This window comes from Glycine soja, chromosome 1 (assembly GCF_004193775.1).
Source record: "Glycine soja cultivar W05 chromosome 1, ASM419377v2, whole genome shotgun sequence".
Classification (NCBI taxonomy): Eukaryota; Viridiplantae; Streptophyta; class Magnoliopsida; order Fabales; family Fabaceae; genus Glycine; species Glycine soja.
The window spans coordinates 52,880,450-52,905,268 of NC_041002.1; the positions used below are offsets into that span (position 1 = coordinate 52,880,450).

The 24,819-nt window shown below is 31.5% G+C and overlaps 2 protein-coding genes across 2 annotated transcripts; one reads left to right on the plus strand and one right to left on the minus strand.

Annotated features, from left to right (window-relative positions):
- The first annotated feature begins 3,495 nt into the window (after positions 1-3,495).
- Positions 3,496-8,730, plus strand: LOC114421890 (CBS domain-containing protein CBSX1, chloroplastic-like). The gene is made up of 8 exons (XM_028388010.1): positions 3,496-3,876; positions 4,713-4,800; positions 4,932-4,996; positions 5,831-5,879; positions 6,091-6,140; positions 7,964-8,079; positions 8,214-8,271; positions 8,356-8,730. The coding sequence occupies exons 1-8, from the start codon at positions 3,691-3,693 to the stop codon at positions 8,428-8,430; spliced, it is 687 nt and encodes a 228-aa protein (XP_028243811.1). The 5' UTR covers positions 3,496-3,690; the 3' UTR covers positions 8,431-8,730.
- A 1,396-nt stretch (positions 8,731-10,126) lies between these two features.
- Positions 10,127-11,111, minus strand: LOC114421896 (ethylene-responsive transcription factor ERF011-like). The gene has a single exon (XM_028388022.1). It carries the CDS (start codon positions 10,871-10,873, stop codon positions 10,367-10,369), a length of 507 nt encoding a protein of 168 aa, XP_028243823.1. The 5' UTR covers positions 10,874-11,111; the 3' UTR covers positions 10,127-10,366.
- Positions 11,112-24,819: the final 13,708 nt, after the last annotated feature.

The window sequence follows — 24,819 nt, forward strand, 5'->3', positions numbered from 1 at the left end:
TGTTCGGATACGTTCAATATTTCTCATGTAATAATGTTTATTATTCTGAGTGATTTGATAAAATGAATGTGTTGTAGAAGATTAAAATTCTTCGGGTTGCATTGTAGGTGTTTGGTACCCGGGATGATGTTTTGTAGTGGGTTTGATCAATTGTTCATGAAAACGGATTTGTTGCAGTCATTATATGACTACCTAATTAAAACACATAATTAAATAACATATGACTATTTTCATTCAAATAAATTAAACATAAATAAGAATACGACTACATAAACCTAACCCTAAACCATTGCAGCTAAACCCTACACCAAACCCCCACATCCCTAAACTCTAGCCTATGAGCACTAAGTCCTAAACCTTAGCCACTATCCCTAGACCCTAAACCCTAAACATCTACAAAATGTAAAACTACCAATAACATACGACCATATATGAGTACATAATAAAAACACAAAATGCATAATTAAATAACATATCACTATTTTCATTCAAATATATTAAACATAAAAAACTAAAAATTTCAATTATTTACTATTAAACTTTAAAAGTATTTCATACCACCATGCAATCATACATATTATTTTTATAAACACAAGAGATACCTATTTTTAATACAAAACAAACAAATAAAAACCCTATTTAATAACATTTTTCAAAACAAATAAATTTTTTTGCAAAAGAAAGTTAAAACAGTTCATCCGTATGACTCATACGGATGAAGTTACACTTACGAATCAACTTCAGAACGTTACGGATTAATTAACACTTACAAATGAACTTCATCCGTACCAATACAAAAAAGAAATGCAAACAACGCCATTAACTGAGACGCGAAGCTTACCTCGACGGTGGAAGATCAAAGCGCAGCAAAAGTCCTCAGTGCCTCGAATCACCAAATGTGACACGGACGACGGACGGAGGAAGAAGAAGCTTGATCGGCGGCGGGAGGAGAAGAAGAACCAGGAGAAGGCATTGCAGAAGGAAGAAGAAGCATACAGAAAGAGACCCCTAGTGCGCCACTTTTAAATTTTAAGTGAAAGGGCATTTTCACCCTTTCACTTACAATGCTGGGTGCACCAACAATACTGTTGGGTGCACCTAGCAACACCCAATGACAAGCTATTAAGTTTTTAAGCCCATGTGACCATATCCATCCTAACAATTGATCGGCTATTGTTTCTTGCACCTCCAAGTTACTTGTTGCATTTCTTTTATGGCTTCCAAAAACAATTGATCGACTATTGTTACTTATTACATTCTATAACTATTACAAATTTTGGCTTCTGAAATAACAAATCTAAAAGTTAAAACAAAACATTCTAAAAAGAGTGCAAAAAAACAACTTAAAAGTACAGGAAGTAATGGATTGTTGATTGGAATGAAATGAAACACTTTAACAATTGAGAAAGTCCATATGCCGCGTAGGTAGTTGCTTTAGTGGCCGGAAAAATTTCTTCCTAAATCTTTTTGTGATATGATTTTATATCTTGAATTAGTTAATTCAAAATGTAAAAAAGTAACTAGTGATTGGACACACATGATTAATATGTTAACATTAAGGTTAAATCATTCAGATAATATTCGAGTTCAATCCTCGACGAAAAACATTATTAACCAGACTTGACTTATCGTTTGACCAAACTCTGGGATCCATTTTCTTCAATGAATCGAGTATTAAGATCAAAAGAATATAAAAAGGTGTCACCAACTCACCACTCCAGAATGTATTAAATTTTTTATTAATCCGAAATGTAAAAAAATGCAGAAAGTAACTTTTTGGTGTAGGAAGCAACTGCCTTCTATGCAAATGAACTCGGGCTACCATTATGTTGTAAGATGCATCAAAGGCCTACAACTTAATACCCTTTTTTCCTTCAATTTTACAGGGAAAAAAAATTATTCTCAATGCATTAGATTATGAAACCCAAGAATATCAAAATATTCATAGTGATCCTCGAATCCATCCTACATAACTCAGACGGATCAAGTCCCATAACCCATCCCACAACTCACAAGACGGAGAAATATCGAAAATTGAAAAGATAGTATTGAAAACAATCGTATAAATTTTGAATTCATTCAACTTATAATAAAGTAAAATATGATAACACGACCTAGAATAATACCAACATTCAAGCTTAAAATTTAAATTTTGAGATTCTTTTTTCCCATACTTTAGACTCCTACGATTCAGTTTACTAAAGTTTTATTACACTTAAATTCTTAATTTCTAGATTTTTTTTTTGAGGAATTAAAATTTCACACTCCAAATTCCTGAAATTCTCCTTCAAGAATTCCAGTCTCAAGGTTTATAATTTTATAAATTATAATCTTTGGTTTCTAAATAATTCTGAATATCAGAAAACAAAATTTTTGGATGTTACATAATGCCTAAAAGACTACATTTTAGTTGGGCAGTTTTTTGGGCTCCTCAATTTGACATTGGGCTTACTTCCCAACTTTAAATGAAGCTGGATAAATGCTTCTGGAATTTGAAATCCGAAGAGAACTTGTTTGGATTTCTTTGTAAAGCCCACGAATTAATTCAGATATCTTTTTAACAAGAGAACTTGAATATTCTGTTTTGTTATATTTAGAGTTTAGGATTGCTAATTTGTTTAGTATCGAGTACGAGATTGATTTGCTATTTGTTTACATGTTAATGTAATGTTCTTACTTAGCATCCTGTGTTGGTGCAAGTGTGTAGACATTTTAAATGAATAATATTAAACTGTTGAAGAAAAAGTACAAATTAAAAACTAATATTAAAGAACAAATATATCATTGCCCTGTCATATACTATTGTAAATATTCTTTAAATTTACAAAAGTTTCAAAAAATAATCATAAATAATTAAAAAGCATTTGCAAATGTAAGATTATATGCACAATCAATTTTAAAATTTAAGGGAATTTTTTAAAATATTAAAATACATTTTTAAAAATTTTAACTAAAAATAAAAATAATTAATGTAAAAATTAGAATTATAAAAATATATGTTACTACACATCTCACCCTCGAAACCTATTTTATTAATTTAAATTGAAAAATATAATTACATTGAAATTTTGGCAGGAAAAATTTTGTTTGTTTTTTGACAGATTATATTGGTCATAGCTAAAATCAAATTAACTGGATTTAATGTACATAGTGATAGTATGATCTGGAAAAGAAGAAACAGTAAAAGTTTTGATATGCCTTTTTTTAAAGTTTGAATCACATACATTGTTCAGACGAGGTAATATTCTTGGAGTTGAGAACATTCAACGACATAATAAAATTACGTATTTCAAATAAATGAATCTGAAAAATATATTGAAGAAGTATGAAACGTGTGGCACTTGAACAATCCAAATCCTCGTGGTGCAAAATCTCTGAATTAAATAAAAAAGAAATGAATGAATAAGTGATATTTTCATGGCACTTGCAAGCCAGGCCAAAATTTGAAGAGATATTTAAGGATATTTTTTCTTTTTTCTTTTATTTTTCTTTTTTGGGTAGGCGTTGAAACAGAGAGAAGAAATTGACGGTGGATTTTGTGTTTTTTGACAGTTAAAGGAAGAAATCGCTGTCTCTGTCGCGCGCAACGATATCTGCAGATTAGAGTGTGAAGTCCAAACTCTGAAACCCTCAACTCAAATCCAATCCTTTGGTTGGTTTCGAATTCGACTCCAACCAAATTCCCAACACATGGACTCGGTTCTCTTGCACTTGCATCTCCACACTCTCCCTCCTCTCTCCTCCGCCACTCACCGCCCTCTCTGCCACCCTCTCGCCGCCTCCTCCGCTTCTTTCCACCGCTCTTCTCCTCCTCTCCCACGCTTCCGCTTCTCGCCGCTTCTCGCCGCTAACACCCTCACCGCTAATAACATCTCGGTATCTCTTCTTAGTCTCAATTCCGAATCTATTTGCATATCAAAGCATGTTCCTTTTAACGAATTTCCTGTAACAGCTGTGATGTGACGCCGTTAGTATTTTAAATTTGTTAATGTTTTAGATTATAGATTTTCAATTCAGATTATAGTCTCTAACTGTTTTACGCTCACTTGCTTTAGTTGCGTTAAATTTTGTTAACACGTCAGGAATTTAATTTCGTAGAGCTTTTTAATTTTAAACAGGTTTTTATGGTGTTATAGCTCGTGGTTATAGAGTTAGAGTGAGTGTAAAAATGGCTGAAAGGTTGGAAATAGTATTTATAATCTAGTTTCATGCTTCGACGTGAAGAGTGACAGAGATCAGAGAACAAGGTCTATTTGGGTCTCTTTGAATAAATTTCTTTGTAAGCACTAATAGGAGAATAAAATAAGAAGAAAAAAAATATGAAATAAGCTTCTCCATTTAGCTAAAATTAACTCATGCGTAAGTTAATTTGTAAAAGCTATCTTATATTAACTTCTCCAGCAACTTATTTTAAAGTTATGCATAAGTTAATTTTAGCTTATGGAAAAGTTTATTTAATTTTTTCTTTTTATTTTCTTCTATTATAAGTACTCGCAGAGAAGTTTATTCAAACAAATTCTTTATTTGATATATTTGCCTCCTTCAAATGGAGGAAGCCCTTTTGTATTGAGGGTGGCAAAATCAAGACCGGCTTGATTTTACGTTGTGGCCATTTTGGCTCGATGTTCTCAGTGATTTACTATTTATAAAGTATCAACTTATGAGAAATGTATAAATGTAGTGACCACGTTTTGACATGATATTGTATGCAGCCAAGAAGTGGACTATACACTGTTGGTGACTTTATGACAAAGAAAGAGGATTTACATGTGGTGAAACCGACAACATCTGTGGATGAAGGTATATTTTCATACTTGGCACATGTCTTATTCCAGAGTAGAAGTGTTCTCTGTTCTTCTTCTCCATTTTTTTTGTTGTGAAGGGAAGGGAAGATTTTTTATTTTAATTCCTAACATGTTATTTTGCAACAGCTTTAGAAATTCTTGTTGAAAACAGGATAACTGGTTTTCCCGTGATTGATGATAACTGGAAACTGGTAAGTTCTTCTTACCCATTTTCATTTTTTCACTTTTAATTGGTTTATATTAATAAATCTCTGCCATATTTATTAATAAATCTCTTGTAGTTTCCCATCTTCATTTTATCTAAAAATTTTCAAAATGCACTGTTTGAATGTTTGTCAACAGATTGTAAAAGAAATATGGTTATGATTTATAAACACAACCTTGACATATCTGTAAGGTTGCTACATTGAGATCGAGTGGTCACAGTTTTTAGTCACGGAAATTACCTCTCCACTCATAAGGGTTAGGCTGCATAATATTTGATGTGGGAGCCCCTTGCATTAGGCCGCCTTGAGAAATACCTTGTTCGTTTCCTTGTTTCAAACCCATTGCTCTCTAAACTATCCCATTATCGTCAAAACACTTACCTAATGACATATGCCTATGCAGTCTTAACAAAGAAAATTTCCAAGGCTAGTTAATTTTGATTTGAGAATGAAAATTTGCCAATGTGAAAATAGATAAAACTTAGTTATAGGTAGTGTCTCTGGATGAAATCCAGATGAGGCTGATTTAATCATCTAATAATCAATCAGAAGATTCTCTATGAACATTTCCCCCTGTTGAGTATTGTATTTATTTAAAAAACTAAATCAATTCAGCAAAGTATAGTTCAGTGGCAGTATAGCCTTCTAACAATTGAATCTGATAACTACAAACTTAGGATGTATTAGTAATTGCTTATGATTTAGTTCCTTCCATTCTTCATTTATAAAACCAAATTTGCATGTGAGATTAACTCGGCAGAACATTGCTGGACTAATTTTCATGGAAATTATTTCTGAAGGTTCTTTTATACTCTGCAGGTTGGTGTTGTTTCAGATTATGATTTGTTAGCACTGGACTCTATATCAGGTAAATTGATTTTTTATTTATTAGAAAAAGCAATATCTGATCCTTGTTCATTTGTTGTTAGTTTGATTTTTACCTTATTCAAAAATCAAACTTAACAGCACTTTCATTTCATGGGATAACATAACAAATATTTTTTTTAGCATTTTTAATGTGTGTCTATCCCTGAATTAAAACCCTGTAGCTTAAATACAGTGTGCTATGCTGGTTTCAGGTCACGGGTTAAAGGATAACATGTTTCCAGAAGTTGACAGTACTTGGAAAGTATGTTTGTACTTCTTTCTCTGATAGTTAATTCATCTTTACCATCATATTCTAATATTTTCTGGATTTTATATTGTTAAATACTTAAAATTATTAAACAATGAGTTTACTGAGCTGATACTTTGGTAGTCAGACCTTAAAAAGCTAAGCTGGTCTGGATAGGAAAAGCAAAATCCATATATCACTACCATATGTAAGTATTACTAGGCATTCCTACCAGCATCCCAAACAATTTTTATAGGAAATTTTGCAGTTGTATACTCTATCACAGTAAGTCAGTAACCCCTTCCCCTTCTAAAATATACTGAATAAATAAATGAAATATATGATTAAGTTTTTCAATGCTTTCTTGTTTTTAAATGCATTTAACTTAAATTAGACAAATCTCAATTACTGATCAGTGATATGCAGTAAGTAACTATTGAGAAATGATCACTGATCAGTAATCTCAATTATACTGGAGAGTTAGGCTGGCCAGAAAAATCTGGCCATAGTGTAAATTAAGAAGGAAGCTGCACCATGGAGAAAGTTGTCATTGAGGATAAAAAATGTGTAGCTTAGTGTCTAAATTAACATACATAAATATTATGTTGCTTAATAGAACTTTTTTTATAGTAACTTAGATGCATGTTTCTCACACTAGCTGAATGCTAAACATGTTCGACATAATTGATGTTTCTGGCAACAAAACTTATAATATCTCCCTCATTGTACTAAACATACATGAAGCAGTGCGATTCTATATCATCAATATAAATTGCACAAATACACAATTCTACGATTCATCATTATTTTTTTCATTTTCAATTTTCTTTCACCAAATTTTATCAAAGAAATTTAAAAGTCAAAGCTGACATTGTTAAATAAAAAAGAATTGAAAGAGTGCTACTGAATGTGCCCTTTATTGCTTTGTTTTCATTCTTCTGTTATAGTAGGGGCTTTGCACAGACGCTCACTCTATGCTCCTTATTTGGCTATTCCATTGCTCTGTTTTCATTCATCTAAAATCGAGGCTTCACACAATCTCTTGCTCGATATATGCGCACCTTATTGGAGTATTGTAAAGGAACTGCAGTTATTCAAATTGCAGTTCCTTTACAATACTCCAATACACCTTATTCATTTTTTTGTTCTAAATTATGACATCGGGTTTTGTTTTGTGAAACTCATGGTTGAATTGTTTTGTCAATTCCTAAACTTTATTTAAATATGTTTTGAGCTATTTTGAAACATGTCTAGAATGTTGAGCACTATATGTTATTTAAATATGTTTCAAGCTTTTTTCAAGGCGTCTTTGAATTTACTATTCAATATGATTTGTAAGTCATGATTCAAAAAACAGCTTGGAATTCGTAATTTGATAACACCAGCTACAAAGTTTATAATATCTCCCCTTATTAAGCATGAACTACTTGTTTAGTTCTGGTACAAATTATCCTGAGAATCTACTGCTGCTTCACCCCTTGTTTCCCTCAATCACCTTATTATTTGAAACAATCTCAACCCACTCATAAAATATTTGCATGATAATCTAAGAAGAACGGATGTTGGGATATCATGTGTGAAACATGCCATATAGGCAACTATGCTGACACCACAAGTTAGATATGCCCAAGTGTGTTTGAGGAATCGTGAGTGTGTCATATCATGTGTCCAATACGGATAAAGCCTTTTCCCTTTTGAGTGTTCGTGTTTCATAGATGGTAATGATTGCATTTGAACTGGATGGTTTGCATTGCGTGTTGCATTTCAATTACTAGCTAATTCAACGATGGTAGTTTAATAGAGCTCCATTTTGCTGATATTATTATTGGCTCTTGCAGACTTTCAATGAGGTTCAAAAGCTGCTAAGTAAGACCAACGGAAAGTTGATTGGTGAATTGATGACCACTGCCCCTATGGTCGTTCGTGAGACCACCAATCTCGAGGATGCTGCGAGGTTCTTTCATCTTTTTCCTAATTTACCCTTGGAAACATCCCCCTTTGCTTTTTCCTTTTTTAACTTTTGTTTTTAGTAGTATATTTTTAAGCCGCCTATAAAAAAGATGACCATTTTTAAATGTCTATCTTTAGGTTGTTGCTAGAGACCAAATTTCGACGCCTTCCAGTTGTAGATGCTGAGGGTAGACTGGTACGAGACTCTTCCAATCCAATGTATTATATTTGTTTTGTTTTTCTTTTAATGTTTCTAAATGTTTATTATTAATATCTGAAGGTTGGGATTATCACAAGAGGAAATGTTGTAAGAGCCGCACTCCACATGAAACAAGCGAACCAAAAGAAAGCATGATAGGATTCAGAAGATCATTAAAAAACTTGTTGCTGGATTTCATGCAGTAGTTCGATTCAAGTGTTCACAGAATTTGTTCCCCAAAAAAAAAGTGTCCACAGAATCTTGCTTAAATCAGAATTAAAATTTTAGCTTAGGCATGTATATCTTATTGTTTTGGCATTTACACGAATGTTTGTCACGGGCAATATTTTGATAGGGCTATTATTATTCTTCTTAATATGTTCTTGTTGTAATTTATATGGGCAACCTTGGTGATAATGATGTTGAAAATGTTGTGAATTCGCAGCATTAATCATATGTCAAAGACTATAGATAATTCAGACACAAATTTCAACCGGCATTAATCTACTTCCATACTAACTACTACATCGTTTTAAATCGGTTAGTGGTTGAGCTGAAGCGATGACTGGTCTTGGTCCGTCACTGTAATAAAACATACGACTAGCTGTTGAGCAGAACGGTTGACAGTAACAGATTGGGACCTGTCTTTTGTTTCTTCATTTTATACGACGAGAAAATTAAGGACGTTGCCTAATGTTGATCTTTTGGTTAATTTGGCCACATTATTTATCCTCTACTGATCTCCACGTTATTGGGTGCCCTTACGGTCTAGGAAAAAAAAAACTCCTAAATAACCGAGCACGAGGACGTTGTCCTCTTCGCTAATCCAATTCTACATTTGTCTTTTACCCTATCCTTGCCTTTATGTAATTTTTCATCTCTTTTGGCTGATGAGGCCTATATCTTAATCTTAATACGGGAGATTTACTTTATCATTAATTAATTAATCGCCTACTTACGTCAAGCACGATGTAATCCACAGGACCACAGCTATAAAAAACCTCAAATAAAAGTGAAAAAAACCTCTAATTCTCCGCTAATCATGGACTCATCCTTGGCTACAACTTAAAAGGCCCCATAGATCCTAGCAAACCAAATATGGGGTACAGCTCAGACTCAAATCAGAAATCTTCCGCAAAGATATTTGTTAATCAATAGAGGAGCTGTAATTTTGCTTTCACATGGAGGCATGCATCTCTTTCTCTATTTTTTTTTTCCTCTTTGTTTCTCGTTTATATATGGTATGATTTATTTATTTTTCGATACGATTGTTGTCTGAGATTTGACTAGAATTAGAAGGAGAAAAAAAATAAAAATCTGAGACGACAAAACCGACCCCATCATCCATCGTTGTCAAAACAGAGCCCATGGCTACAACGTTTTCCCTTGGCAGTGGCCCGTTCCATTTCTATTTCCCCTTTCACAACTCAATAATCAGGAAAAAGTGTAGAACCAGAAAAATACCTAACTCTCAATCTTATCACTTTTTAGTAGTTATTATTACTTTAGTGGTTAGCATGGCTCACTCTCTCCTTTTGTACCCAACTGCTGGGCACCGTAGGCCATTGCTGTCCCCTCCCTCCACCTTATTTCACTTCCACTGCTTCATTCTACTTTTTTTTTCTAACCCCAAAACATCACGCCTCACTTACTATTATAGTAAACCCACCTTCACTTTCATTCCAAAAATTTCTAATTTCCGCCGAATTCCTTTCCACACACCAAAAAAATATCTTTTTTTTTTTTCCTTCACAGAACCATGAAGACATAATAACAGAGCCCAGAAAGCTCGGAAAGAGACTAAGCTAAGAAATTTAAAAGGTTAAGATAAAACCACCCATGAGACACATAGTAACTAAGAAGAAAAAGAAGTGGCTACTGGACTAGTTAATTTACATTTAATATATTTTTACAACGCCAAAATTTCTTTTGTAATATCTAAAAAAAAAAAACTAGCCAAGACCCAAGAGAGAAAATTGAAGGAATAAGATACAGTACAGTACTCCACACCACCATAGGCCTCATCAACAACATCACTTTGCCTCAACCCGCGCTTAGCAACCGAATAAGAAAACATGTACTTTTTTTTCCTTCAATTCACATCCCACTCACAGTCCGAACTCTCGGGTTCAGGCATCTTATTCAGGTCAACAACCCGCACCGGGAAATCCCCGGACCCACCACCACCGCCAGAGAGAAGTTGCCGCGGGGGCACGTAGTGGTGGTGAAGGGTTGCCTGAAGAGCATCGACTCTAGCACCGACCTCGGTGGCCTTCTTCCTAATAGAAGCCGCTGACATGTCGCAGCCGGCGACTAGGGCGGCCGGGCCTTCTCTGACGAGAAGCTCCGGGAAGTTGAGGCGTGCGGAGGGTCCCCGGAGGTAAAAGACGGCCGTGTCGTAGGCACGTGCGGCGGCGACAGGGGTAGAATAGGAACCGAGCCAAATCCTTGAACGCTTATTGGGTTCTCTAATTTCAGCGACCCACTTGCCCCACTTCCTCATCCTTATTCCTTTGTATCTTCTCTCAGCACCCTCCACCTTCCTCGTCGCTGCTGTTGTTTCTCTCTCTCCTCCTTCTCTTCTTCCTTCACTCTCCATCTCTCTCTCTCTCTCTCTCTCTCTCTCTCTCTAAAGTAGTTAACTTTGGTTCGTTGTGTTTGTCAATCAAATCGAAAAAATCACTAAAGAGAGAGAGAGTGAATGTGTTGTTCCATGACGAATGAGAAATCTAACTCGTAAAAGACACGGAAGTGGAAGAAGGGTTATAAGGGAGAGAGACTCGCGCACTAAGCTTGTCATCTGGGTAAGCCTCCACCTTGGTATGCTTCCTTTCAACCCCAGCTTTTTATTTTAATGCCAAATCAATTACCAACCAGATAATTTAATAATAATAGCAATACCAATAATCACTCTTTTTTTTTCTTTTTCTATTTCCATTTAAATTATTAATTCACCGACAAAGTCACTCACTCGACCCCTCCTTTTTTAAAAATTAGAAATTAAAAATAAAAAACTCCTATGTTTGTTTCTTCGTATATCCATTACTAATGAGCCCTTCCCTTTCGTCCTTCCTTGGATATTTGTAATTTTAATTCTAAACCGTCCCTTTTAAGACGCAGGTTGTGGAAGTCAGACAACGCCGTCTCTTTTCATCAACAACAACAATGCAATGCATGTTATTGTTTTCTCTCTTTAGATTTTTCCCTCCCCACGCACATTGTTTTCTCCAAATCTATATATTATAAACTCATTCATTTATACTTACTCTCTAAAACAGCATACGTATTAGCTGAATTCAATCAATCACTATATCAATAAACAAGATCATATAGTTAAATAATTAATTTTTATTAGATATTTTATATTAACAATACATAATAAATTAAATTTATAAAAAAATATTTGAAATAAAGTTTAGTAGACAACTAGGCAAATACCATTAATTAATCAGAAATTATAGATAATATAAATTCTAAGATAATTAAGTTAACAAATTTATTATAAAGACAATTTCTAATTAATTAACAATGCAAAACACATTTGTATTACTTATATATATATATATATATATATATATATATATATATATATATATATATTACTTATTCTTAGAAATAATTAAGACAAAAATATATGTAATTATATCTATATTTTATATAGGCTTAATTATGTTTTTTTATATTTGAAATATAGTTTGTTTTCAATAAACTATTTAACGTTAATTTTTTTCACCCAAATACTTAAAATAAATTTGCATTTTATTTTATTACCTGTTATTAGTCTGCATATGTTAAATAATGACGTGACAGAGTGTCACATTATCTCGCTTAATCACTAAACACATAGGCATAGGCGTCCACGTCATTAATATTTGTTTTTTTTATTTTACAACAAAATGAAAGCCAAAAAGAGAGGCAACATCGTCCGTGGTGGTGTAGGAGGCGTCGACAGAGCAACTCAAAGACATGAGCTTTTTTGTCGCCACCTTGCTACTGCCTTTCCCTGCTGCCACAGCAATGACCGCATAGTTGCCATTGGCATGACCAACGTCGTTCTCGACATTGGAGACCCCTTTGTCGGCAAGAACCTTGGACTCCGTCTCAGGATGTTTGATAGTAGCAATGTCGAAGTCGCCAGTATTCTTGGTACTCTTGTTTCTGCACAAAAAAATGAAGAGGGACTGAGTCGTTGAGGAGGTTATTGGAGATGTTGAACTGGTCGAGGGTGAGTTTGTCCAGGTTGTGGATTGGGCCAGAGAATTGGTTGTTTTCGAGAAACAAAGTTTTCAAGCGGGTGAGGCTGTTGAAGGCGGTGGGAAAGGGCTCGGAGAAGTTGTTGAAGCCCATGTTCAAGCGAACCAAGTCCACCAAATCAAACAGAAAGGTTGGGATTTGGTCGCTAAGCAAGTTGCACTGAATGTAGAGGTTGCAGAGGTTGACACAGGAGGCCAAATCTGAAGGGAGGGAACCAGGTTGACATAGGACGCTAAAGAGAGCTACACCGGGGAGGTGAAGCTCGATGATGTGGTACAGCTGAGAACCAAGACGGTGCCGGCGACGACAACAAATGACGTGGACATATGTGCCTATGTGTTTAGTGACTAGGTGAGATGACGTGACACTTTATTTGCCACGTCATCACTTAAAGGATGCAGACTAACGACAAATAGTAAAATAAAATGCATAAATTTTTTAGGTATTTGGGTAAAAAAATGAATATTAGATAGTTTTTTTAAAATAAACTATATTCCAGGATTGAAAAACTTAATTAAGCCTTCTATATATAGGTTTATTGATATGTATATGTTGACATCTAGATCTTGATGACGCAAACTCAACTGGATGGTGTACAACCCAAGCATGCTTTGTGGTATAAATGCTTAAGGGTAAGTTGTTTCTTTCAAGAGACTTTGTCTTCCTGAAATAGTCATTTTGGACAGTGTATAGCGATCAAAGTATTAAGCCTTGTAATGTAAATGCTTAAGGATAAGTTGTTACTCTTTAGAGAGTCAATCTTTTTAGAGGAATCGTTTTGAACATCATACAGTCCTTCAAACATTGAGTCTTGTGACATAAATACTTAATGTAAGTCATTCTTCTCGGGAAAGTCAATTTTGTTGAAAATATCTTTTCAAACGATACACCATATATAATACACAAAATTAAAAAGCAGTAAAAAAAATGTTTAAATACAAAAAAAGGTTTCATGGTATTTTTTACTAGTGCATGTATTTATTTCTGTAAAATGTATTTATTAATTTCTTTGAGGGAAAAGTATAACTTCCATCTCATTTTCGTATATATTTGTGTGCCAAGAAGAAAAAAGAAAAAGTGATAATTTCAACATGTGACCCTGATGTGATATTAATAAAATATAGTGATAAGAAAAAAATGAAAAGAAATCAAATGGAAAAAAAATTAAAATTTATTTACAAGTACTCTTTATTAAGATTTTTTGTTGAGTCAATCATTACTCCCAACTCATTGAATCATAACCTTATTTTACTTATGATGTGTGATTGTCATTAGTTCAAAAAATAAATTATTTCCATACATATGAATAGGATGAAGTCTTATATCATTATATCAATCCGTTGGGTTATTAAGAATTTAAGATATAGGTTAAACATAAAACTTAACAAATAATTTTAAAATAATGATTAAAATTAAATATGTCTCAGAAAAATTATTTACTGTATTAAAAATAAAAACATTACATATTTATATTCAAATAATTTTAAATAGTTAATAGAATATACTTAATATTTTTCAATTAGAGAAATAATGATTTAAGAAGAAAGGAAAATCTTGAATTTTTGGATTTTTTTATTGTTTGGAATGGTTTAAAATAAGAAGGAAAGAAAACGAATGGATGCGTCTTAGTAAAAAATGTTTTCCTTCTAAATCAAATTAGAAAGAAAGAAAAATATTATTGTACAATGAAAAAAAAAATCTTTATCCATGTTATATTTTTTTATTTAGAATATTTATGTTATTTTATAAAAAGATGTTGTTATTTCTTTAATAACAAACAATTTTAAAAAAACATCCTATTTTCTGATTATTTTTTCTTTCCTTCCTTCTTTTCTTTTATTTTATCTCATAAATCAAACTTATTAAAGCATTTATTTTGGACTATTTTTTCTTGATTCAAAAGCGAATATTATTTATTTATTTTAAATAAAATTTAGATGAATTGAATTCTAACAATCAAGTATCATAATGTATGTGTTTATATAAATACCACAAGATCCTTAGATCGATAACAAAAATTGAATTCACTTATTTACGAGACTTAAATATTTTTTTATCAATTAGATCAATTTTTATTAGGTGCAGTAACTTTATTTAAATTTATCATCAAATAAAACTTGATAATTGTATATTTATGTTATTCATATATATATATATATATATTATGAGTTTAATATTTATGTAGTATTAATGTATAAAATTATATTATCAAATAATTAAAATTTATAATAAATATAATTTTTAAAATAATTATTATAAAAATCAATAAATTTATGGTAGATATGAATTTATCACTGAATATATATAAAACTCAATAAATTACATGTATAACATATTCATTTTTTTCCCCATTTTCTATCAGTTTATGAATTTCTTTTTACCGTTTTGTGTTAAAAAAAAAAAAAAGTGTCGTTGGGGGAAGACATGATTCTGTTCGACCATAACTAGCTGTGTATATGTGGTACAATAATAACCTGCCTTTGGATAAGCGTGGTGGACGTCAACCCACATTTAAAGCAATCAAACATAATAATAGTATCTTATATCAAGGAGATGTTTTGGAAAAGCAAACAAGAACCTTATTTGAATTTATAAAAAAATTAATGATCTGAACTACTATAGTTTAATTTAGAGCAAATACCTTACCCCAAAAAAAAACCTTACCAATTATTTTTTGGAGCAAATAGTATATAAGTGGACAACATAAAGAGTTTTCATAAATCTAATAATAAATAATAAATTTGTTAACTTTAATAATAATTATTTAAAAATCACGGTTTTTATAATTTTTATTAGTTAATAGTTTTTTGTCTCATTATAATTATTATTTTAAGTTATTTTATATAAATTAAAAAATCAATAAATAAATGAAATAAAATATTATTTTATTAAAAAGTTTTTGTTTTTGTGGGATTTGTGGGATCTCTGGGATCTCTGGGACGTACCAACCTAATTGGGATTTCCTTTGTTACTTTTATCAACATCAACTTTATATAAAAAAATAATATTTTTATAAAATTAATCTGATTATCATTAATTTATTTTTTATTTATGTAATTCATATCTTTAATATTATAAAAAAATATAAATAAAAAAATAATTGATGTTGAATTAAAAATTTAAAATAATGATTTTAGGATTAAATTTTTCATTTTACACAAAAATGATTATGAAACAAGGGATTACTTAACCATGTAAGTGATAGGACATTAAAACTAAAGTAGCCAAGTTTATAACATAAATTCTCATATAATAGCAATATATTGAATAAATACTTTATTAAATTTTTATATTATATTAATTTGAAAATATAATTTTTTAGACGTAAGCTGTTGTGTTTATAGCTTATTTTTCTTTCTATTTCTTTTTTCACGACTCTCAAATTAAATTTTAACAGTACATCGTTGGCGCTATCAGGTGTATGGTTTGTTGGTGTCGTTTGAGGGTTAACGAAATGAGAATTTCAAAGGGTATTTAACAAGAAAAAAGAAAATGATTTTTTATTTGTTATAAATAATATTTTGTTTCATTTTCATTATTATCCGATATACTTATATTTTTAATAATTCTGAGTGGACAGAGAGGGTTGGTCGGTGGATAGATACCGTTAGCAATTGACTTTCCCTCCACGCAATAACAATAGAATTGGATGCACCATTTTATCCTTCTTAAACATTTCTTGTCATGCGCACAGATAGGGGTACTATCGGGATATAATTATTTCAGCGGCCCACCATGTTCACTTGGTGTCCTGCTAATTATATTCATGGGCGGCTTAATTGCCTATTAATAATTTGTTTGTTTATACTTTAATTATTAACAAAAAAATTTCTTAGTAAAGATTTTTTTACAAAGATTATAAATATTTTTTATTGGAGATAATCTATTCCGTTGAAAAAATTACTTTAGATGATGAACTTTTTGTTTTTTAGTATTTAACGTAGCTATCTATCCAAAATTTAGATTTTAAGATCATCAAATAAATTCAAATAATTGTTTTTAGCTAATCCATTCATTTGATAACTGTTTCGAGTAATTTTATTTCAATCTTATTTGATAAAATTTAAAAATTACAATTTTGTCAACGTTTTCCCTCCATCGGATTTGCCATGGCATACTCTTTTTATTCCACCAAAATTGAAATTAATCTAATAGCGTATTAATTGATATATACCGTTCGATTATATGGTTTTAAATTAATATTTTTATATTTAAGATTAAAATAAAATAAAGACAATATGTTAAATTTTTTAAATAGTATTAATATAAAACTACTTTATGCAATAATATATACTAAACAAAATTTAAATTACTATTTTTTCAGCGAAAGAAAATAAATAAAATAACAAATTGCTTACTTGTTGGAACACAACTCAACTGAAACAATAATTTAGCACGAAAAGCGGACACGAATAACAAGTACTCCTACTTTACAATTATTTTACAATTGTATTCCATGAAAGTGTTTTTTTTTTCTTCCCTGAATGGTCTCCGGATATCTTACCTCTTAGGGTATCAATGATTCAGTAACAGGTTGATTTAACTTTAATAAATATCTAATGAGTCTCTCTAATAATCAATACTAATAATATAAGAAATATTTTCATTTGATGTTCATATTTTATTAGATAATTTTATTTTTAAATCACTTCTTAAACTTTTAAATTTTTCTTAAACTTATTACTCTTTTTATATTGTTAATATTTTTATTCTATTACTTTTTTTTTTGTTAACGGTACCTATTTAACTTCTGTTTCTTTTTTGTTTTTTTATTTACTTTTAAAAAAAATTTAGAGACATTCCCTCTTTCCCTAATAATAATAATAATAATAATAATAATAATAATAATAATAATAATAAATGAACTACCCGATTTAAGTATAAGCGAAAACAAATACTTCTTTTGATTCTTTTATTTATCTACTCTTGAAAGATATATTTAGTTCTATTTATTTACCCATTTAGAAATTTAAAATAAGATTTATTGGTATTTTTTCATTACGTTTTGCCGTATATAATATTAAATATGCTGCAACATTAAATATGCACTTTTAAAATGAAAAAATTATACTCTTAATTATTTAATCATTGACCAAAAGTGTACTAATTAACAAAGTCGCTACAATTATAGTTTTTTCTATTTAATTCTTAAATATTTTAATATAAATAAGAGATAGATAGTAGTAATGCATGTGATATTATAAGTAAGAGATAGATAATAATAATGAATGTGGTATAATAAAGTTAAAAGTACTTTTAATATAAATGAGAATATTAGTTATATCTCTAAATCTATTATCTTTCAAAGTGAACAAATAAAAATTACATACATTACAAATGATGCAAATAATGCCAATACCGTCAGCTGTTTCGTTTTTTATACTTCTCTTCTTGTTTTTCTTTTTTCCTGACACAAAGGGGCAAAAGCCCAAAGGAAAGAGATTACACAGAAGACGTTAAGGCTAATACTTCTCTTGTTAATATAATTTCCGGGACGTGAAAGCAAGCATGTAACTTGGTGATGTTGGTTATGACGCTTTTAAGCAATGTTTGTGTAAATAACACGACATTGCTGAGAAATGGAAAACGCTAGTATATACTGTATGATAGTATATCAATGATTGAATGGGAAATAGAGTAAGAATGCATACTAAATAAATTTGTTTTAAAAACCAACTCATTGAAACTGATAAAGACATAAATTTAAGGTTTTAGAATACACACATCCATATTACATTTTTTTTCTTTTTAGACCGCATCTACCATGAGTTAGTAATTAAATGGTAAATGAGTGTATCATCACAAGGTTTTTAGTCATTAAATATAATATTATAAATTAATAAATGACTGTCTGCAATGAGACTTTCACACTGTATGGGACTCGGGAGTGCATGCTTTGGTCTGCTTGATGAAGTTGTTGCGCAAAGATGTTTCTTGCAATTGTTTATTTATTTATAATGGATTGAGATTAGAAAAAAAAATGTTTTTCTGTTGATTAGATACCGTTGAAGTTAGATAATTCATATGATAGTTAATTCTGTTAGTTAGGTAGTTAGTTAGTTAAAGTTTGTTATAACCAACAAGCCTTATGTATAAGAGGCATGTGCATAGTTAAGTGTAAGTTTTTGATATCTTGTGTTTGAAAAACTAATACAAACTGCTATTCCTTCTTTCTCCATCTCTCTCGATCATCACCTTCATCATCATTAGTAGATAGTTTTTGTTATACTATGTGAGTGTATGTGTGAGGTTTATCTTGTTGCTTTAACAACTAGTATTTGGAGCTTCGTTCTTGATCTTGGTGGGAGCTTATGACTGATTCGAAGATGGCATCCGCATCAGGGAATTTGCCAACTTCTCTTCCCATTCTTAATGGGAAGAATTATGATTGATGGTGCGCTCAGATGAAGGCAATCTTTTGCTTCTAAGAAGTTATCGATACCATCAAATTAGGTGTTCAAGAACTCGGTGCAACTCCAACAGAAGTGCAGAAGGCAACATACCAAGAAAACAATAAGAAAGATGACAAGGCTTTATTCATCATTCATCAAAGTGTTGATGTAGATATCTTAGAGAAGACAATAGGTGTGAATACTACAAAGGAGGTATGGGATATTCTCACGAAATCCTATGAGGGTGCTGACAAGTTGAAGAAGGTGAAATTGCAGACCCTAAGGAGATAGTATAAACTTATGCAAATGAGTGATCAGGAAAGTGTAGCAGAATACTTCACTCGAATGTTGACCCTCACAAACCAAATGAAGAACTATGGTGATAAGATAAAAGATACAATTATAGTGGACAAGATTTTGAGAACCTCAACCCCAAGGTTCGATCACATTGTTGTTGCAATTGAACAAGGAAGAGACTTAGAGGGAATGAAAGTAGAAGAGCTGCAAGGGATTCTTGAAGCACAAGATATGAGACTCAATGAAAGAAATTCATTGAGATCTTCAAATCAAGCTTTGCAAGCTCAAACTTACAAAGGGAATTCTAGAGATAAAGGTAGAAACAAGAAAGGCAAGGGAAATTGGAAGAATGGGAAGAAGGAAACTCGATAGAAAGTCACTCCAATGCTATAATTGCCAAAAGTTTAGCCACTTCGCAAGAGAGTGCAAAGGCAAGAAGGTGCCAAGGAACTTTGATGAAACTCAATTGGCACAAGATGAAGATTTTGACTTTGATAAGGTGTTGTTGATGGCAACAACCAATACTGAAAATTAGAATGTGAACTTGTGGTATCTAGACAAAGGTTGTTCCAATCATATGACTAGACATAAGGAGTGGTTAGTTTCCATTGATGCTAAGGCGAAGAGCAGAATTAAATTTGCACATAACAACTCTGTGAATGCATAAGGCATTGGCAAAGTGATTGTACAAAGTAAGGATAACTAGCAAACTCTCATCAGTGATATTCTCTATGTTCCTAATACGAGGAACAATCTACTAAGCTTGGGGCAACTACTTGTAAAAGGCTTTTCAATTCAAATGGAGGACAATCACATGAAGCTATTTGATCAGTCTGGTAAGTTGATCTTAAAATCTCTTTTGTCTAGAAATAAAACTTTAAAGATTGAACTTCAGATTGGTGAACAAAAATGCTTAGCTACATTGATAAGTGATGACAATTGGAAGTGGCACCATAGATATGGTCATTTAAATTTTAGAAGTTTAAGTGAATTGAAGAATAAAAGGATGGTGCATGGCCTACCTGAAATTGAATTGCCCAAACAATTATGTGTTGAGTGTTGTGAATCAAAGCAACCTAGAAACTCTTTTAAGTTTAAAACACCTAATGGATTAAAGGAGAAACTAGAAGTGATATATTATGATGTGTGTGGGCCATTTGAGGTGAAATCCTTGGGAGGAAATAGTTATTTTGTCTCCTTTATTGATAAGTTTACTAGAAAGACTTGGATTAACCTTATTAAGCAGAAAAGTGAAGTGTTCTCCATCTTTAAAAAAATTCAAACTACTATGTGAAAAGCAAAGTGGTAGTGTGATTAAGGTTCTGAGAACTGATGGAGGTGAAAGAGTATAATTCAAATTAGTTTCAAGAATTATGTGACAAAGAGGGAGTAATGCATGAGATTACTACAGCCTACACACCATAACACAATGGTGTTGCTGAGAAAAGAAACAAAAGCATTCTGAACATGGCTAGAAGTATGATGAAGGGAAAGCAAATGCCACATTATTTTTGGGGAGAAGCAGTCATCACTTCTATGTATATTTTGAATAGAAGTCCTACAAAGAAGTTACAAGGGTGTACTCCTGAAAAAGCAAGGTCAGGGCACAAGCCAAGTGTGAGCCATTTCAGAATCTTTGGCTCACTATGTTTCAAGCATGTGCTTGAGCAACTTAGAAGGAAACTTGATGACAGGGCAAAATCAATGGTTCTTATTGGTTATCATCCAACAGGTGCTTACAAGTTGTATAATCCCAAGATGAAGAAAGTTCTAGTCAATAGAGATGTGTTGATTGATGAATCAAAGAGTTGGGATTGGACTACCACAACAACTGATAGTACTAAAAGGAATGTGATTATGCATTTTGACAATGCAGATATTGAAGTAAAAATTGTTGAATCAACTGACATTCAACTTAGAAGATCACATAGGGAAAGGCAGGCACCACAAGCACTCAGAGATTATGAAGTTTACTTTGATACAACAATCAATGCAGAGGGAGAATTAGTTCATTTTTCCTTGCTTGCTGAATCAAAACCAGTAAGTCAAGAAGAATTTTCTCGGAGTACTTGTTGGAGATATGCTATGGAAGAAGAACTGAAGTCAATAAAGAAAAATGATACTTGGGAATTAGTTGATTTACCAAAAAGAAAGAGACCAATTGATGTGAAATGGGTCTATAAAACCAAAATGAAGCCAAATGGAGTAATGTCCAGATACAAGGTCAGGCATGTAGTAAGAGGATTTTTATAGAAACATGGCCAAGATTACAACGAATTATTTGCACTAGTAGCTAGGCTTGATATTATGAGACTCATTGTAGCAATAACAAGTTATAGAAATAGGCTAATTTATCAGCTGGATGTGAAGCTAGCTTTTCTTAATGGTCCACTGCAAGAAGAAGTGTGCATTACACAACCACCTGGATATGCAATGATTGGTTAAGAACAAAAAGTTTAAAAATTGAAGAAGGCAATGTATGGCCTTAAACAAGCTCCAAGAGCTTGGAATTTGAGAATTGACAACTTTCTGGTCTAGTAGAAGTTCATAAAGTGCACTACTGAGTTTGGAATCTACATTAGGAATTAAAGGAACAATATTTTGATTATATGCCTTTATGTTGATGACCTTTTGATAATTGGAAGCAATATTGAGGATATGGCTGAATTTAAGAAAATGATTATGCAGGAATTCGAGATGACTGATCTAGGTGAGTTATCATACTTCTTAGACATTGAAGTCAAGACAAGTGAATGGATCTTTATGCATCAAAAGAAGTATGCTAAAGACATTTTGAAGAGGTTCAACATGAGTGAGTGCAACCCTATAATCACACTTGTTGAGACAGGAATTAGCGTTCAACTAGAAGGAGATGAAGAGGAAGTTGATCCTACTTTGTACAAGCAAATTGTAGGCTGACTAAGGTATTTATGCAATACTAGACCGAATATTGCATATTATGTTGGGTTAATAAGCAGATTTATGAGGAAGCCAAGGATACCTCACTTCCAAGCAACTAAAAGGATCCTGAGATACTTGAAAGGTACTTTGGATTTGGGAATTTTCTATCCTCACAGTTAGAAGAATGCAAAAGGAGAAGTCTATGGCTATAATGACTCAGATTGGTGTGGAGATAAAGGAGATAAGAAAAGTATTATTGGTTATGTTTTCAAATTTGAGTCAACACCAATTTCTTGGTGTCCAAGGAAGCAAGGTGTAGTTGCATTGTCAACATGTGATGCATAATACATTGTTGCAACTATGGAAACATGTGAAGCTGTGTGACTCGAGGTTGTGATGAAAGAACTTAATCTGAAGATGGTCAACCCAATGAGATTGTTAATTGATAATAGGTCAATTATTGACTTGGCAAAACATCCGGTTGTACATGGGAGAAGTAAACATATCGATACCAAGTTTCACTTTTTGAGAGATCAAGTGAGTAAGGAGAAGTTTGAGCTTGAGTTTTGCAAATATGAAGATCAACTAGTAGACATGTTGCCAAAGCCTTTGAAGTGTATCAAATTCAAGAAAATGAGAGATAGGATATGAGTAATGTCTTCTACCAATATGAATTAAGAGGGAGTGTTGAAGTTAGATAATTCATATGGTAGTTAATTCTCTTGGTTAGGTAGTTAGTTGGTTAAAGTTTGTTAAAACCAACAATTTATTAGGCATGTGCATTGTTAAGTGTAAGCTTTTGATACCTTGTGTTTGAAAAATTAAAACAAACTATTATTCTCTCTTCCTTCCTCTCTCTTGATCATCACTCTCATAATCATTAGTTCATAGTTTGTATTATACTATGTGAGGTTTGTCTTTCTACTCTAACATATATCTCCATTTTTTCAATTGTGAAACACGTGGTGTAAAATAGATTGCTACAAAAAACATAAGTAAGCTCGAATATGTTTCAAGCTGCGGTGGTATAACCAATGTTGCCACCAATTTATGCCAAAAAAATAGACATTTGGTCTATATGAGATCTTGCTAACCAGTTCCTTAACACAAATTAAGAAAAATATTTATTATAAAAATTATAAAAAAAAAACATGAATAGTATAATTTTACACTTAATAAAATCTTTATTTATTTAATTCCTTGACTAATAGCCTTATCGAATAATATAATTTTACACTTAATAAAAATCTTTGTTTATTTAATTCGTTAACCAATATCCTTATCGAAAGACATTCGTTAGCATTCTCCTTAAAACAATTATGCAAATTGCTGATACGGATCACCTTTGGAATTGAAAACAATGGCTTTCACAAATATTGGGGAAAGGACCCTCTATAAAATTTCGATAATTCTGGCCAGTTTGCTTTTATAACGTAGTAAGGACTTAAGCAGTGAACTTGCCATATCAAGAAATTTCAAACTTGTTATAGCAATTTGACCAAGCAAGGACTAAATTTAGTAATTGTTTCACAAATGCCAGTCCTCCTATAACATAGCAGTCCTTATAACAGTAAAACACAACAAAGCAATTTGACCAACTTGTGAAGGTACAAATCATTTTAGAATGAAGTAAATTATTTAAACTGTTAAATCGATCTGAAAATTAAATTCGTAACAAAAAATCGAACTTTTTTTTCAATGTAATTCAGTTTTAAGTTTTTATTGTTAAAACTGAACAGAATGTCACCACAACATTTGGTTATATTAAATTAAGAATATATAACATTATTAATATATTACTAATCAACGGTTCAAGGAATTCCTCGTCACTCCACCAATTTTGATGAAGCCAACACTGGGTCGCGCAATTCTCATGTATTTGTCCATAATCGACCAGGTAATCAGTTCAGTTTTAAAGAGGGTCTTAAAATAAATATACAAATATATTTTCTCATCTTGTTATATAAAAAATACTAATATTACATTCTTGATGAAGATAAATTTATCTGTTGAAACTGATTCAATACAAAAAAGAAAATACTCCTTCCTCCAAATATATTATACGAACAAAAATAACTACTTTCATACCAATTAAAAAATAGTTAAAATTATTTAATTTTTCTGATCTTAAACAAAAATAAGATTATTTTTAAAATATTTTTAATTAAAATTTAAAATCATAAAAAAATAAAGTCATTAAAAATATAATTATAATTAAAAACATATTTTCAAAAAATATTATTAAATAAGAATAAAATTAGTTAATTTTATTTATATTGAAATTCAAGATACAAAATAATATTCTTGATTATATACGAGTGAGCAAGTTATTAGTGTCTCTGTATCAGAATTTGCTTGTTTGTAGGACAGATCCTAGGGATGTTAATGTAGTTGTTCCATTATTGAAGGAAAAACCAAATGTCGGTGAAAATTGAATGGGGTAACTTTTTTCCTTTTCAGGGACGTACAATCAATGGGTGAAGTTAATGAACACAGTCGGGGTTGACTTTTGTTTATTTAGTTTTAAAATACTGCGTATTTGTTGTTTTGAAAAACCCAGAGTATTAATTAATTTTTAGAATCATGCCTAGTACTCATTTATTGCTATCTTACATAAACAATTTTTTTTTTTTTACAATTACATCCTAAATCTTTTAACAAAAATCATTTTGTAAAAAAAACATTTTATCATAGTAATTTA